The 15,693-nt window shown below is 41.1% G+C and overlaps 1 protein-coding gene across 2 annotated transcripts in view; it reads right to left on the bottom strand.

Moving 5' to 3' along the window:
• LOC112566864 (pyrokinin-1 receptor-like) overlaps positions 1 to 15,693 on the bottom strand; it is an 83,816-nt gene that overhangs the window by 38,540 nt on the left and 29,583 nt on the right. For both annotated transcript variants that reach the window (XM_025243270.1, XM_025243271.1), the window contains 2 exons: positions 2,917 to 3,218; positions 1,305 to 1,539 (listed from right to left, as the gene is read on the bottom strand). In XM_025243270.1, coding sequence (XP_025099055.1) covers positions 1,305 to 1,539; positions 2,917 to 3,218 — 537 coding nt within the window. The remainder of the gene's footprint in view (positions 1 to 1,304; positions 1,540 to 2,916; positions 3,219 to 15,693) is intronic.

Below are 15,693 nucleotides of genomic sequence, written 5' to 3'. Positions count from 1 at the left end.
CCATGTAGACAACAAAAGAAAATTCAACTAGGTCACCGAAGAAAAAAAATAATTTCTGTTTAAACAATTAAGACAGGCAGCAAATAGAAACTGTCCTCAGACAGCCATTGTGACCAAACAGAACATTTGTTTTACTTGTGTTAACATTGAAAGAACAGACATCTTTGATTGTCCTAAACAAACACTTTGATTGTTTTCTCTTCCATCTCTGACAGTATCTCCCATTACCTCAAACAATAAAGTAACCAATGAATAATCCCGTGGCTGTGGTATTTCTCTACTTACAAAGACCTACAGGTAATCGATGAAGTAATTTGGAGAGTTTACCCAGTGATAACAAAGTTTGTTATTTTTTCATTAAAACCGCATTTGCTCGATGCGGCGTAAAATGGAATTTCACAGAAGGGTGGAGGTTTTTCTTCAGCTCCAACTGACACTGGAGCCAAAAAAAGTCTTTACTGATAACTGGGACCCCCATCCCAACATGGCAGGGAAGGAATATTCCTCAGTGGGGGAAATGTCAGATTCCCTAACGACCTCAAAGTTCGTCTGCGATATAAGCAATCGAAATGGAAAGCGGTCACCCAGGGTAATCTTTAATCAGGTTTAACATCATAAACAAAATTCGATAGTGTTTATGATAGTTTTTAAATGAAACATTCAAAAGTAAAAATGAAAATACATCATGCAGGATGATGATGCGCATTTTTTTTTAACTATCATTATATCTGTCTTATGAAAAGTATTAGAAGGTAATGAGTTCAAATCCCTTGTGGGGAATGAATTGTCAGCGATCAAAATCGGAGCAGGGTATTTGGAAGGGGAATTCCAAACCTTTTCTTTCGCCAGGAAGTTAAGGACCCAAGGGGACAATTTTTCAGTCAGCGGCCAGTCGCTACTTTCTTGCATTTCCCCAATGTTGGGTGACCTGTGAATTACTACACAGTTTACAGGTCAACTGAGGTTTAAATGTTGTCAAGCCACTGTACAACAATGAGAAACATGTTTTCTTCTGTCCTCAAGTCATCGAAATATTACTTTTTCAATACATGGCTAGAGTTTGGGGATAAAGCTGAAGGTAGGTTTAGGTTTCGGTTGAAATAAAGCAAGGTAGAAATAAATTGCATGACCGAGCTTTGTGGGAAAGGCAGTGGTAACCAGTCCATCTTTCTATTATCCTTATTATACTCATGTTTACATGTAATTCCCAGAGGGCACAACTGAAAATCGATTACAAGAGTAATCAAAATCTTCTTACAACACATTGAAAAGCTAATAATGAAAAGAGTTAAGGAGGAACTCACCGAGCATCTTCAAGACCGCCTTCCTGGCCTTGGTGGCCGCCACCACCGCCGCCTTGTTCTTCTTGCCGTCGGTGTTGCGCTGGGTGGCCGACAGGGCCAGGCCGATGAGGATGTACATGATGGAGATGAGCACCATAGGCACGAAGAAAAAGGCGAAGGTCGAGAACTGAAAGAGGTACTGGGCGTCGTGTCGCCATGGTGACGGGATGTTGCACAGCAAAGCGTCGTCAAGGTCCTGCAGCAGAAACTCCATGTGTCCTAGTGTGCTATAGCAGGCATAGCTCTTTGTCTGCTTCATAATTTACTATAGCAAAAACAACTAATTGTCTGTCTGATGCATTCTTAAGAAAATGTTTTTAAAAAAAAAATCAGTTTTCTTCATTTATGTAGAAGGTAATGACTGAAGCATCTGACTAGAAATTGAAACCTCATTCGGAAACACAATTTATTTATAAAAAATGTTTATTGTAAAAAATTAAAAATAAATTGGTTTTAAATAATTGAAATTATTGTGGGTTTAATGAACCTCCATTTTATGTGTGGCTGGAACAATAAACTGATTTAATTAAAAATTAAAAATTTACTTTGACCTAACTGTACTGTCACTTTTTCAAAGTGTTTGTAATTTTATTTAATTTTTGAAATGTTTAAATTGCATTCTTTGGAATCGTCACAATTCTTGGATTGAACACATTAGACTAAAAACTCTCCAATATTCAGGAACCGGCAAATTCGAGTTTTCTGAACCGCAATTGGGGAGTCATAATTTTTGTTGGTTTTTGTCTGGAATTGTTGTTTTGTTGTTATTTTTGTCTGCATGTGAGCATGTCAAGGTAGTGCCTTCCAGCAGGCACCCGAGTGCAAAGCGCATGCGCAGGCCGACTCGTTCTCTGCTGTCACTCAAAAGTGCGTCGGAGCATCAGTCGTAAAGATGAGCGAGGGAAAGGTGTAATCTCGCTTCATCAATCTTCTGTCTTCACATTCTGCTGTTTACACCAGAATGGCGGAGGCTATCGCTATCATCGGGCCAAAACTTGATCAGGACAAGACGAGTTTGTAACTGGGAAAGCGAAAGAGAGTAAGGATAATTTGGAGAGGTCTTTGATAACTCTCCGGGAGAGAAGTCTATTTAATTCTCCTTGATCGACATGGCCATCTTAAAAGCTTACTGCTGCTCCTGTGGGTTCCTCCACAAAAAACTTTCTGGTTCCTGATAAAACGGTTTCGATTGCAGTGTTGTATGATCTCTTTGATTAGTCTCGTCCCACGAAAAGTAAATTTGGTTGTCTTTATGTGAAAAATAGGGATGGGTCGGGAAGATAAACTTGTATATCGTCAGTCATTAATTTTATTTTTTTTTTTTTATTTTTTTGTGTGTGTTGTATTCCCCTTCATCCTGACTCTTTATGCCAAGTCCATGAAAGCAAGTTTAATCTTGGTATGATAGCATTAGACCAAATTCTCTAGAAGACGTTTCTTGACAACCCAATCATTGTAAACATCATTCAATACACAACATTTTAATAAGGATAGATTATTTGTCTTGATAGAAGAAGATAACAGTAAAAGGTCGGTTGGTTCCAGTGGACAGCAACAACTAAATGTACCATACCTGTCCGGTGCACGGATCCTGAAGCTCGTAGAACATTCGGGTGTACACCGGGTAGGGGAGGGCACAGCAACAGGCCAGGGCCCAGGCCAGGACGATGATCTTGCTGGCACGTGCGAGGCTCGAGATGGTCTGCGACCTCAGCGGGTGGCAGATGGCCACGTACCTGTCCACCGTGAAGGCCGTGATGGTCAGAACAGAGGCGTAGGCTGTCATCTCCGACACGAACGACTTCATGATGCAGAAGCCGCTGCCGAAGCGCCAGGGGTAGGCCTCCCATATGGTGGACATTTCCGGCGGAAGTGCTGAAAACAATTCAACATGAGCACCAACTCAAACATTGCGCATGCACAAACAGTTTCGATATTTATAGCTTCCTATCTCTCTTCCCCTCCACCGTTCCTTTCCTCTGTGCGTGCGTATGCTACTTACACAAAGTACTATGCCAAAATATATCTGTCAATGATGGAGAAAGGATTAGTACTTACATCAAGCAGCCAAACTGTTGCTCGACGTGTTTAACGCGCCTCATGCAAACCCATAAATAAGAAAAGCTGCTAGTCACAGGAGGCACAGCATGCTTACCTAATTAACTTGTTTCAGCCACATTAACTTCAAATTAGCGTAGCGATAAAAAATGCAACACAAAATGTGGTTGTCAGCAGTAAACTCAGCTTAAAAAGGCTCAACACTTTCTTTCTTTCTCAGAAAACACCTGCTGTCTGACCGATAAACCACATACAGACACACTCGCATGCACGCAGCCTTCCATGCGCCCTGGGAAAGTACCCGGGGTGGAGGAAATGGAGTTTTACGCCGAGCCAGTAATTAAGGCGATATTACGACAAGAAGGTCAGCCTTCTAAACACATGCAAGTATAAAGAAAAAACAGCGTGTCCGAGTCGAGATTTGAACCGAGGAAGCCAACCCTCGCTGTATCGGTGACAACAACAATGCTGTGCCCCTGACCATCGGGAAGTACCCGGGCAGGACTAGTAAGAATGATGTATGCGATAACGACCAAGATACACTTATCAGCAATGATTATAGTAACTTTCGCTTCACCATCCTTCAAGAACAAAACTTTTATACATATATATATTATATATAAACAACAAGAAGGTCAAGCCATAAACAAAATCGCCTTTGTCCACTCTAGCGAAAAGAATGTTTCAATAGGCTCATGCATATAGACAAGTGTTAAGTTTCTAAAAATATAGCAAAACTACTAAAAAAAAAAAAGACCAAAAAATGTATAAGAGGAAATTAGAGTACCCGGAGGAAGTGCAGGCAGACATAAGAAGAACGTACAAAGTCCACACAGACAGCGGTTCCCACCAACAATCGATTTCCCTTCTATCGTCAACGTTAAAATGAACGACGTGAGTGACGACTGGCTCGACAAGGCTCGTCATGGAAGGTAAACGTGGCGAAAGGTTGTGTGCCGCTAACCACGTGACCAGTACATCAGTGTAGCCTGAACAGTACTTTGTCATTAGTGTACTTAATATGGACATATTTACACAGTAGTTGTGGAGCATGTTTAGCATGTTACTTGGGTTCAGAAAAGAGGATCGAAGGCAATGGCAGGAAGTGCGTGGATCGACAGCACGTCCAGTCCACGTGGTAGGTACGAACTGGAGCGAAGTTGTCGAGAACCGGCTCAGATAGGCGTGAGCCGACAAAGACTACTACTACACTAAGTTACTGTCTACACAGTGTATCATTATACAGCTTGAACTCCTTAAGATCGAATTCAAAATATCTTAAACTACATTTTTATCTTTTACTTGGGTGTGGGAAGCTTTCTATATGAATAGATACTCTCTCTCTCGCATACATCTACAGATATACAAATAGAGAACAAGGTTCCTGATATCCCTCCAAGTTCTCAATCTGAGGAGATACTGTCCTACCTACCATATACAAGATACTTGTCTACAGACATTACTATGCACAGATGTCAAGATCGTGTTGTCACGTTGACACAAATACAGATAATTAGTTTATCTTTTATTGCACATTTAAAAATTAGAGTCCGTCCTCATTTATTTGGGGATGATCACATGGCAGTATTTCAAACAAGAATATCGTCTATATGCATTGGCCAGCACCTTGTGACCCCACAGGCCCGCCGCTGTCTTTGAAGTGCCGATCAATCTCTGCCAATCCTTGTCCTCAGCTTCAAAGCCTTCTCATCCATACGTCTGGTCTCACTTCGGGCAAAGCTTAATTAACTTCTCTCACAGCAGCATCATAAGAATTCCATAAATCAACATTCTGGAAGTGCAAGTTTGTCAGTCTAAGAAAATTTCTCCCTAGGGTCTATCTCAATCTCTGTCCACACTTGACCATAGTTTGATAGATGTGCAGATACTTGTTCTTTCCATGCATCTTTTTCTTTTTATTTTTCATCTCAAACTTAACACTTTAAATTGGTACTTGCCATTTATTCTGCACTTCCATGTTGGTAGTTTACAAAAATTTATGATGCGATGGCTTTCAATGCACAAACACAGACACTCCAAAGGATGGTTTTTAGTTGAAGAGGAATAAGAGATCTTGCTCGCGACCACTTTTGACAGAAAAAGAAGAAGACGAGAGTGGAGACAGCATACAATTACCACACTGACATGTGAAGGTCTTGAGAGAAGAACATTCTAACAAGAGGGATGCTTCCTGCTCTGTCACCACCGACGCTTTCATCTCAGGAAAGTTCGCATTTCACTCTGGGTAGTCATATAAACGGTCCCTTGAGGCAGAAATGCTTTTCATTACGATTGACATGACACACCCGCCGGATGCAGTATTCTAGCAAGTCTTCGTCCGCGAGATGGTATTAGGAAAGTATCCGAGATGGTGACGGGAAATACTTGATATTCCAGAGAATAACAATGAAGACCATTAGTATGAACATGACAGGAGCTTTCCTGCCGGTAATATGAATGTAACAAAACTTTTTGACTACACGTGAGAGTGAAAATAAACGACTAAAATCAATTAGGTCAATAAGGTCATAAGTTGGGATACCATAAAGAAGGTGAGGACCGGCGATCTACTTGGACTGGTGGGGTAGAGAGAGAGATCGGTAGGGAAAACAACAAAAAGAATGTCAGAAAACACAGAAGGAAGATGGCAAAATCATCAAGTGAACATAAACAAAGAGAAAACGATTGAGACAACGACAGACACAAATAACAGGCGCAAGGAACGATGGGAAAGTGGAGGAAAAGATAAGTGTTGGAGGCGACCTCCGACAAGAAGACAAAAATAACCACACAAAGAATAAAACTGAGACAGGAAACGAGAAACACGGGAAAGAAAGGAATTACCGGTAATGAGTCACACAAGTGAAAAGTGAGAACATCAGAAAAAGACACATTAATAATGAAACGATCGCGGGAAGAGAGGGTGGGAGGACGTGTGACACAAAGAAGGGGAAGTAATCATGCAAATGTAAAACTACTGGATAAAGAAAAAAGTAGAAAGCGAAAAAAAAGTATAATGTGACAATCAAATTAAGAAAAGTAAGAAAGAATAACAGAGAAAATGTCTCATATTCTACAAAAAGTTGAAATGATCTAGTTTGGCTTTTCTCTGTCAGCCCACGACTTCCGTTTTAGCTTTTTCTGGAAAGAAAGGTAAGCGTTTGAGGGTCAGGGGTGGACGAATTGACAGACGAGTGGGTGGCAAACAGTTTTATCTGGCTCTATACACGTACGTACACCCGAAAGGAAATTATCTCGGCGAAGTTAAAGGACAGAACACGTACAAATTAAAAAAAAAACAAACAACTAACCAACTTGTATACACGAAAAGTCTCCTTGGTCGCATCTGTCATAGTAAAATAATGAAATATTTGTGCATTTTTTCGCAATAAAAGATTCTTTTTATCAAACAAACAAACATCATTGGGTTTCGTCTTTCAAATTGTATAACAAAAAGAAACCCCTTTTGAACAAGACATACGAAGATGTTCTTGGACCGTTTTAATTTGTGAGAAGTTAGTCAAGACCTGTCTCACTGTTTTACACGCAGTGGATAAGAGTATTGAAATCATCCCATATAGAAATCGTTAGTCATCTAACCATTCATCCATTTTTGTCTTTTTCAATGCACAGAAATCGTTTACCTGACAACTTATTCAGCAACATGCAGTAGCTGTATTGTAAACTTTTTGCAACACTTCTCTACTTCTTGTAAATGTTTGTCACTGTGGTCTGTGCAGATGTTTCGACCATCATCACTCAGAACAATGGCAGTCAGGCTTCTCACCAACAACATTAACCACCCCCAGACCTGTGCTTCATACGAATCTGAGGAAACGATTGGTTTGCTGCCGACATTTTGTAAGTTTTTGAACGATAGTCCACATCCTTTAAGTCCAATTTACAATTCCATTTGCTTTTTCCTTTAAGTTTCACATCATTTTTCTTAACTGTCAAATATCTGAATCAGCATCTACTATTTAACCCTTAATTTCTATTTGACTAGCTTTTCCCTTTAAGACAACGGCAGACAAGGATATGGAAAAATAAAAAACACTGAAAAAAGAGACGAGCAGACACAATCAGCATCAGGCATTTTTAAATTGCTGAAATAAATCTGCTCAGTAAAAAAAATCTGATCATCTGCTTGATGTGTCATTAATAGCTACAATGAACAAGTTTTGCACTAGAGATGAAGTTTAAAGGTTTTAAAGGTTTGTCCAGACTACGACTGTCGGGTGGAGCCCGGATGATGGCATCGTCTCGACGGTAAAAGGCGGATGTCAGACAGGTGGGCAGGTGAGTCTCACCTCCAGACCACCCAGGGATTTGTGTTACACTGCGTATTACCATCTCGTAAACATGTCGGGATTCAAGAAGACCACATCTCTTTAAAAAATCAGGAACAATATAAGAAAACACAATTCATTCTGAGCAAAAATGCATAAAAAATATTTTTAAAAGAAAAAACACTTGAGAGACAGACTCAACATCTTTGAAGAGACGGAGGCATCTTATCTTGTCCTTACTAATACTGTTTTTTTATCTATTACTTTCTTTTTTATTGTATTCTTTCTTTCTTTTCAATTTTTATTTTACGTTCTAATTATTTTTGCTACTTCCCACTCTTTTTATTCCATCCATTTCTTACTATCCATTATTTTTCTTCATTTCTTTGGTTCCTGCCATAAATTTTTTCCTTCTTTTCTGACTCTCTATTCTCTCCTTGCTCTTTCTCTCTCCCTTTTTCCATCACTTGGCTTATGGATTTTAATTCCACAACACCTGAAGAGGAAGGTAAAACAGAGATTAAAGGAGATGGAGATGACGACAGTGTAGTGACAGTAGAAAAAAGTCTTTTACAACGGAGCATCTACCTAAAGAAAATATTCAGGGAAAACATGGGGTGAGAAGCATGAAATTGCTTTTCTGTCATCCTCCCTGTCCGCAGGTCCCACTCGTCGATGTTCAACTAAGGATGATCCCTCTCTGGTATGAAATACATGGCTGTACAAAGGCATTCTGCACTAACAACATTTTTTTCTAAACTAGTTTCACATAATGTTTGTTTACTTGTTTAGCTCTGTTATCTAAAGCACAGGAGATGCCAGCCACTGATGCTGCTCCTCCTTTAATCGCAGAGGATGAGGGTGTAACCCAGGGGATGGCTATTTCTGTCCTGGTAATGAGGATGAGCTTGCCTGTAGTGCACTTCCCAATTTCCGAGTTGTTTTGTGGGTTTTGCGCCCCTTTGATTTAGTTTTAACGATCAGTCACAAAAGAGTGCAAGTAAATTATCTCCCCAAAGATACGAAAAAGAAAAAAAAACATAAATCAATCTCTTTCAGATTCTTCATGCGCCGCCCTAATGTTTTATCTGTTTCCCACGAGGATGTTTGAACCTTGCCGCCATGAAAATCTCACATGAAGTGTTTTAATCTCACCTGTTAGCAGCTCTCCACATCCGGGTGTTTTACAACCGTTAGTCCACCTGTCGGACACCATGGACTGGTGCTAGTCACAAGATGAGATACGAATCACGATTGACAAAGAGAAAAATAATACTTAGTCCCGTTAGAGTAGAAAGAAACAAAAAAAGTTGCTTTTTATTTGTGGATGACCTGCCTCGTCATCTAAGGAAAGCACTTACTGAACTCTTGTATAAATTCTTTGCAGTCGACAGGCCAGGGAGGAGCACTCCCTTTCCCTGAGCATCCTCCACGATAATGCAAGCTGCTGACAACATTCAGTGCTTGCTGGTCGCAATGACATATGAACGAACGGTTTGTTGAGTGAGAGAGTGAATGAGTGAGTGCACTGCGGGGACAGATAGGTTTGGAACAAAGGGAGAAATAGGTAAGAGCGGAAGAAAATGGAGAGGTGGAGGATGTGACAGAACGAAGGGAGGAAAGTTGAAAAAAAAGCAAAAAAATCAGACGGAGGTTAGGATGAACAAACGCTGGGCTGAAGGCTAAACATAAAATATGAACGAAGAAAAACTGAAAGATAAAATATTGAAAAGTATAAAAACTGTAAAAGTAGAAAGACTTTACAAAATGTATTTTATGGCGAATATGAAGGCAATAAAGTATTTTTCAGGTCGTTCGAAGTTTATCCGTTTTCATCCAACTCTCATCAGAGAGAGGCCGCTTTTATCATTAAGTTTATCCTGTGGGTAAACAGAAGGGTGAGAGCAGAGCACATCGCCTCGTGCAGCAGCTTTTTGACACAGCGAGCAGCAGGCAATCATGGAGTCTTTCACTTGCGATAGTTGCAGAGACCTCAGATGAAAAGTCCAACGACTCTTGTGATGGAAATAATAGTCAGCCTTTCAGCTGCTGGCACCTCCACTTGCATCTTAGCCCCGAGTACACAGCAACATACGCTCGTCGTCAAGTGCATCAGTTATTTCCTCTTCCTAGTGCTGTGGTACACTCGTCCCTTTCTTCATCCAGTCCTTCCATCATTTAGTTCTGGGCGACTTAGTGTGGCAACCTCAGTATACAATAATACTCTTCTCTTCTTACTATTCCCAGTCCCAATGATGTATGTTTGTTAGTATATTTGTTTTCATCTTTTTATCGGTCTAGCTTTCTTTCGTTTCCTCTTCTTTTTCTTTCTTCCATTTGTAACGTTTCTGCCTTCTTTCTGTCTTCTATTGTTTAATTTCTTTTTAAACTGTTTGATTGGTGTTTGTTTCATGTTGCAAGCACAGTGTGATTTGTAGGACAATAATGTTCCCACGGGATTATTCACTTCATCATGAAAGTCTGACCTAACACACTACTTAGGTCTTCATAAGCTGGGTTATAAAAGTCTATTTACTGAAGTGTACTTTATGCAAATATGAATATTTTATTTAAAACATTCTTTTGAATTTTATGAGCGAATTCAAGAAACTGTGATTATAAGAAATTAAAAACTTTGTTTGGCTAAAACAAACCCAGTGTTTGTTTTGTTTTTTTGTTTTTGTTTTTTGCCAATTCTTGAGGTGATGTAATCCGAAGAGTACGACAGTGTTCCAGGTAATCAAAAAGATACTAAAATGCAGTTTTTTTATGAACACCCACTGCTGCAGCGGGTGTAAAAAAAGTTTATGTCACGCGGCGAACTAATGGAGTTCCAATGCTAAGTGCCGCCCAAAGCAAAACCTTGTTTATCTAAATCAAACCATCTTTTGATGCCTTCTCCACACAGTGTTTTCTGTCTTTGAAAATTCTGTCCCCTCACCCCACAAAAGCCTTTTTTGTAGAAGAGTAGTAAGTAGTACATACATGTATTCACTTGACACTTTCATGCGATTTTCTTTAGTTTGAATTGTTAATAATCTTTACCTTGTAGACTCTTATCCGATGGCTTTTAGAAACCACTGACCAGAGAAAGTGACATTAAACAAATTTCATTATTATGGCGGCAACTACCATAAGAAATAAATGGCTGGCATCATCCAGCAGTGTCGGAGGCCGTGGTGCAGTGTATGGGACACGTGTCTATGTCTGGGAGGTTCGCTGTTGTCCACTGGAATCTCATGCTTTACTAATAACCGTGTAATAATTTATGTCTGATCAACGATTCACAAGACAAAAGGCACAATCACAGGAACATCCTTTGTTGTTCATGCAAGTTATTATTGCATTCAGTTGTCCATCTCTGTTCTTCTATATCCGTTTGGTGTTTCTGGATAATATTTTGTTGTTTCCTGTACATGAAGTTCATAACCTGAGACAAATATTTCCAGTTTTCAGTCATCATGGGGCTTGCAACTGAAGCAGCTTTCAAACCTTGTGTTTGTACTCCTCACACATGCTTAACTTTCTGCATCAGGCGGAAGTGCAGTTTTGAAATGTCTGAACATTAGTGTCTAGAGGCAAACAGCCATGAAATTAGCCGAATTTTTGTCCTGTTCTTATAGAGAAATACTTGCCTTGATCTGTTTTCTAACAGTGACACCTCGTGGCTTGGCTGTCACAACTAATGACACACTCACTTTCCTCTGAGATGTCTTCAGGAAGGTATAAATAGTTCTGCAATCATTTCTCGCCTCCAGTAGACGAGAATTCTTTTCTCTTAACCTCCGCAGTTCCGCTAAACATGTGTGTATATGTACAAATCATTTTTTAATTATTCCCTACAGACAAATCCACCATTGCTGGTACCAGCCTTGCTTCATTAATAATTAAAGCAAGAAAATCTTCAAATCTTCTTCTATTTTCTCCTCGTCTTATCTTGGCAGTGGCGACACCTGTGTTGCCGCCATCTTACTGACTGTATCATAGCAACACTGAAGTCTACTCACGTCGGCATCAATAGTTTCCCTCGAATGTCTTCGAGCAGAAACAAAGTTGCGCTCATGCAATGTCTTTGTTTGTTTGTTTTGTCTTTTGCTATTATTTATTTCCCCTTATCATTCTTCACTCTGTCTGTCTGGCGTAGGAAAGTCGTTAATAAGTCTCAGCCACCTTACAGTGCAATTCATTATCAAGCTGCTGGAGTAAAAAGTTGCCAAAGCTTTTAAAACTACTTCTAAACTTTACATTCCTCTTTCATTCCTTCATCATCCTCTTGCCAGTTACTGTGCACTTTCATGGATGCTTATTTACTCTTTCGCTCGGGACCGGAAGTACACTTACTACTTAATCAAGGCAGTTAATGAGCAACTCCCCATTAACTATTCAATTCTCGTCTTCAATAATTGACATCAGTGTTGATGATGATGTTCTCATCCTGCAAGGAATGCGCAATTACGCTGTTTACACTGACGAGCGCCCCCTTCACTGCAGCAGTAACCTCCCCATTTTTGTTCTTCCTTTCATCCCCTACCCCACCAAGGTGCCCGACGACTGAGGAATGAATGTGTACATCACAGAAGGTTTATGCACATATCTCAGAATCCTCTAACCTCAGTGACCTGCGCGAGAGAAACTTGTAAGTGAGATGGCGGTCACGTGTGCTGATCCGTTTATGACGTCAGTGTACACACGGTATATTCGCCTTACCTCGATATATATTCATATAAATAAAGATCCAACAACAGCAGTGAACGTAATCAGCTTACACAAAAATTAGGATAAAAATTGTTTTCGTGCCAAAACACGAGTGTCGGGGGGAAAAGGTCGTTGGTTTTGAGATGTTGCGAATCCATATATCAGCTAAGTGAATTCTCACACGTGTTATTGAAACAACCTTTGTGCTTATATTTTTCTCCATACTACAATAATACATCTAACAATCTTTACTAGTCTGCTACATGTAGGAGTCCAAGCATGCTGTAGGATTCCTCGTCCGCAAACAGGTGGAGAGGGAGGACCTCAGTTGGTCCATTTCTCAAGCAGGCTAATCTTTATTGGTGTCGCTAAAAAAATCCTACAATATCATTGGTGTACACTCCCACCTCTGTCCACAGGGGTCGAGGAAGTGGAATTGTTCTATAAACACTTGTAGAAGGCACCGAGAAAGGGCATCCGCGCCACGATGTTAATGCTGAAGTCGGCCAAGATGGACATTGGCAATAAGCAGCTTTGGGATGGTGAGACAAACGAATGAGACCTCCGGCTGCTGGTGTTCGCACAGACTCACAGGTTGATCCTTGCCAACATGCAGCCTCACAAGAGGATACGGTTCATGACCTCGCACTCCCCCGATGGGTCGATCTGTAACCTGATCGATGCCTTCCACTGCCGAGACGCTTCAAACGAAGCATCAATCATGCGAAGACGAGGGCATATCGAGGCGCGGATATTTACGGTGACAACAACATCGTCTTATCGAGTTGACTACTGAAGTCAAAGGTGACGTGTAACAAGCAAGCTGAGCAACTCAATGGTAACGGCTGCCTGCAGGAAGCTCAACCGCGAGACTCGGAGAGACATGAATGATACCAAGGAAACCTGGATGGAAGACAGATGCCATGAGATGGATGAGTAAATATTTTGGGTGATAACTTCAATGCCTTCTATTTATCTCTATTAAGGCCACCACCAATGAGGACCAGTAGAATTCGTCTATGATCCAAGACTCGAGGGTCGCTTGTTGACAAGGCTGTCCTACACTTGTCAATAGAGCACTGGAATCACCTTGACGATGATCTGCTGATGACAGACTAGAGCATCCTCCTGGACAACCAGGGAACCAATGTACACCTAGAGGACCTGCAAGTCCTATGGAAAGAGGTCGAACGGGCTACTCAGATCCTAAAGGGAGAAAGGTTCCGATGGTTGACAATGTCCGAGAGGAGCTTCTCAAAGTAGCTGGGACAGAGATAAGAAATGTTCTTAACATGTACTGGAAGATCTGGGCTACCAAGCAGTGATCACTAAGTCGGATGCAGTCTCTGGTCGTACCACTTCCGAAAAAGGTAAGGATAACCCTGATTAGTCACCCAAGCAAGTTTATGATGTAGGTGAGCCAGAGCCGCCCAACACATGCAGCAGAGGAGCAGGTCGGATTCACAGCCGGCAGGAGTACTGTAGAACATTACTGAACAGTGATCTTCAAAGAGAAACTTGCCATGACACCTTGCCAAAGACGGTTCTCCCAGGATAAGTTGAATGCTTTCGAAGTCGTGACAACTGAAAGAAAAGCTGAATGACTAATAAGAAAGATCTGAGCCTGGTGTCCATTGAAGAACCTTCTCAAGCGGGAACGAGAGTTCACCTTTTCTGCCTCCCATCCTGTCTTCTCTACGACTGAAACTCCGGTACCAGTTAATGAATAACAAGACGATGCAGGATTAAATAGTCAACCCAACTAAGCAAGCAGCAAACAATACAGAAACAAATCAGAAAGGCAAAAATTTGCTGCCCTTGAAATTAAAAGGTTCTTAAAAATCATTGACAAGTGTTTCTAGTGTGATCCAACTTGATCCCGAAACTCATCCCATGAGCAGCAACCTTTTTCTCAAAGTAAAAATCGTTAATGTCATCCTTTCAAAGAAGTCAGGCTCATTCACATTCTTAAGGTAAAGACGAGATTTAATTACTTTGGCCTTTAAGAATTTTTTTCTTTCTGGTCTTAAGGCTTCTTTTCTTAAAACATATAAAAGTTTATTTTTAGCGGAGGAGTGGAGAGCTTTGACTATATTGAGAATGTGGGATTTCCTTCACGTGGAGCAACGGTTAGCGAGAACTGGCTTGATTATTTACAACAGTTATCACACCCAGATGCCAGAGTTATGGGCCAGTGGAGTGCGCACGTGTGTGAGTGTGTGGGTGTGGGTATGTCGATGTGTGTGGGTGTGTGGGTGTGTGCTCTCGCACGTGCAATCTCGCCAAGTGAACCCCAGACTTCAAAGACCGCACTTCACAAGGCCAGTCTCTCCCTAACTGTCTGTTGGTATCTTTACAGCCTCGCTCTCCACACATCCCAAACCACGTGACTCCCCTGTGCACCATTTCTCTGTCCAGAGCTCGAGACAAAGACCAAGGGATGTGTAACAAACAAAAAGAAAGAAGCTCCACGCTGGGGTGAATCCAGGGAAAGTGTGGAAAGTGTGGTAACACTCTCTCCTGTCGGCATGCCTTCTGGATTACAAAGACTATTTTTACCTGAGCATGTGACGTATGCTTGCAACTCATCTACGAGTTACGAACCGCTGACACCGCTTGCCTCGGTATCTGTAACAAGGGCAATCAGTTTTCCGGCGAATACCACGCGCACATGAAGAACATATCAGCCTTCCACGGCACCAATGGTGGAGAGAGAAAGAAGGAAAGTTGAAGAAGAACCTAACCTGCATTTATCTCACAAAATAATGAACGCAACTTCCGAGTGTTCCTAATGTGCCTGTATTTATGGCTGTCGGGGGAAAAGGGGGGAACTGAACCTCAAAGAGAAGTTGGAATAGAGTCGTCTGTCTGACCTGTAACCGGAAGACAGTTTTTCTTGGAAAGACGGATAAGACTTCAACTTCTTGTCGATTAAAGATAAAAAAGAAGGGGTCATTAAAATCTGTTGGTCGAAAAGGGAGGGTAGGCTTGAGGGTCTAATGATTTTTACCATCGATTAATAAAGGTGGGGAAATATCGGCTGGTCTCTGATGTCTGCGTCCTGCCTTCAGTTGTTAAGGACCTGATGTCAGTCACGTGATCAAATGTTGTCAAGGATGCAGTCACAGTGAGCGCAGGTCAATACAACAACCTGTTACATGTGTTACCAGTATACGTGTGTTACCTGTGTATGTGTGTTACCTGTATACGTGTGTTACATATGTGTTTTACCTGTATATCTGTGTTACCTGTATATGTGTGTTACTGTATATAGCATGGGTGCCGGCATCTCAAGCTACAGGTAAATA

Source organism: Pomacea canaliculata, linkage group LG6, assembly GCF_003073045.1.
Source record: "Pomacea canaliculata isolate SZHN2017 linkage group LG6, ASM307304v1, whole genome shotgun sequence".
In the NCBI taxonomy this organism is placed as follows: Eukaryota; Metazoa; Mollusca; class Gastropoda; order Architaenioglossa; family Ampullariidae; genus Pomacea; species Pomacea canaliculata.
This window is presented reverse-complemented; position numbering and strand designations above follow the sequence as displayed.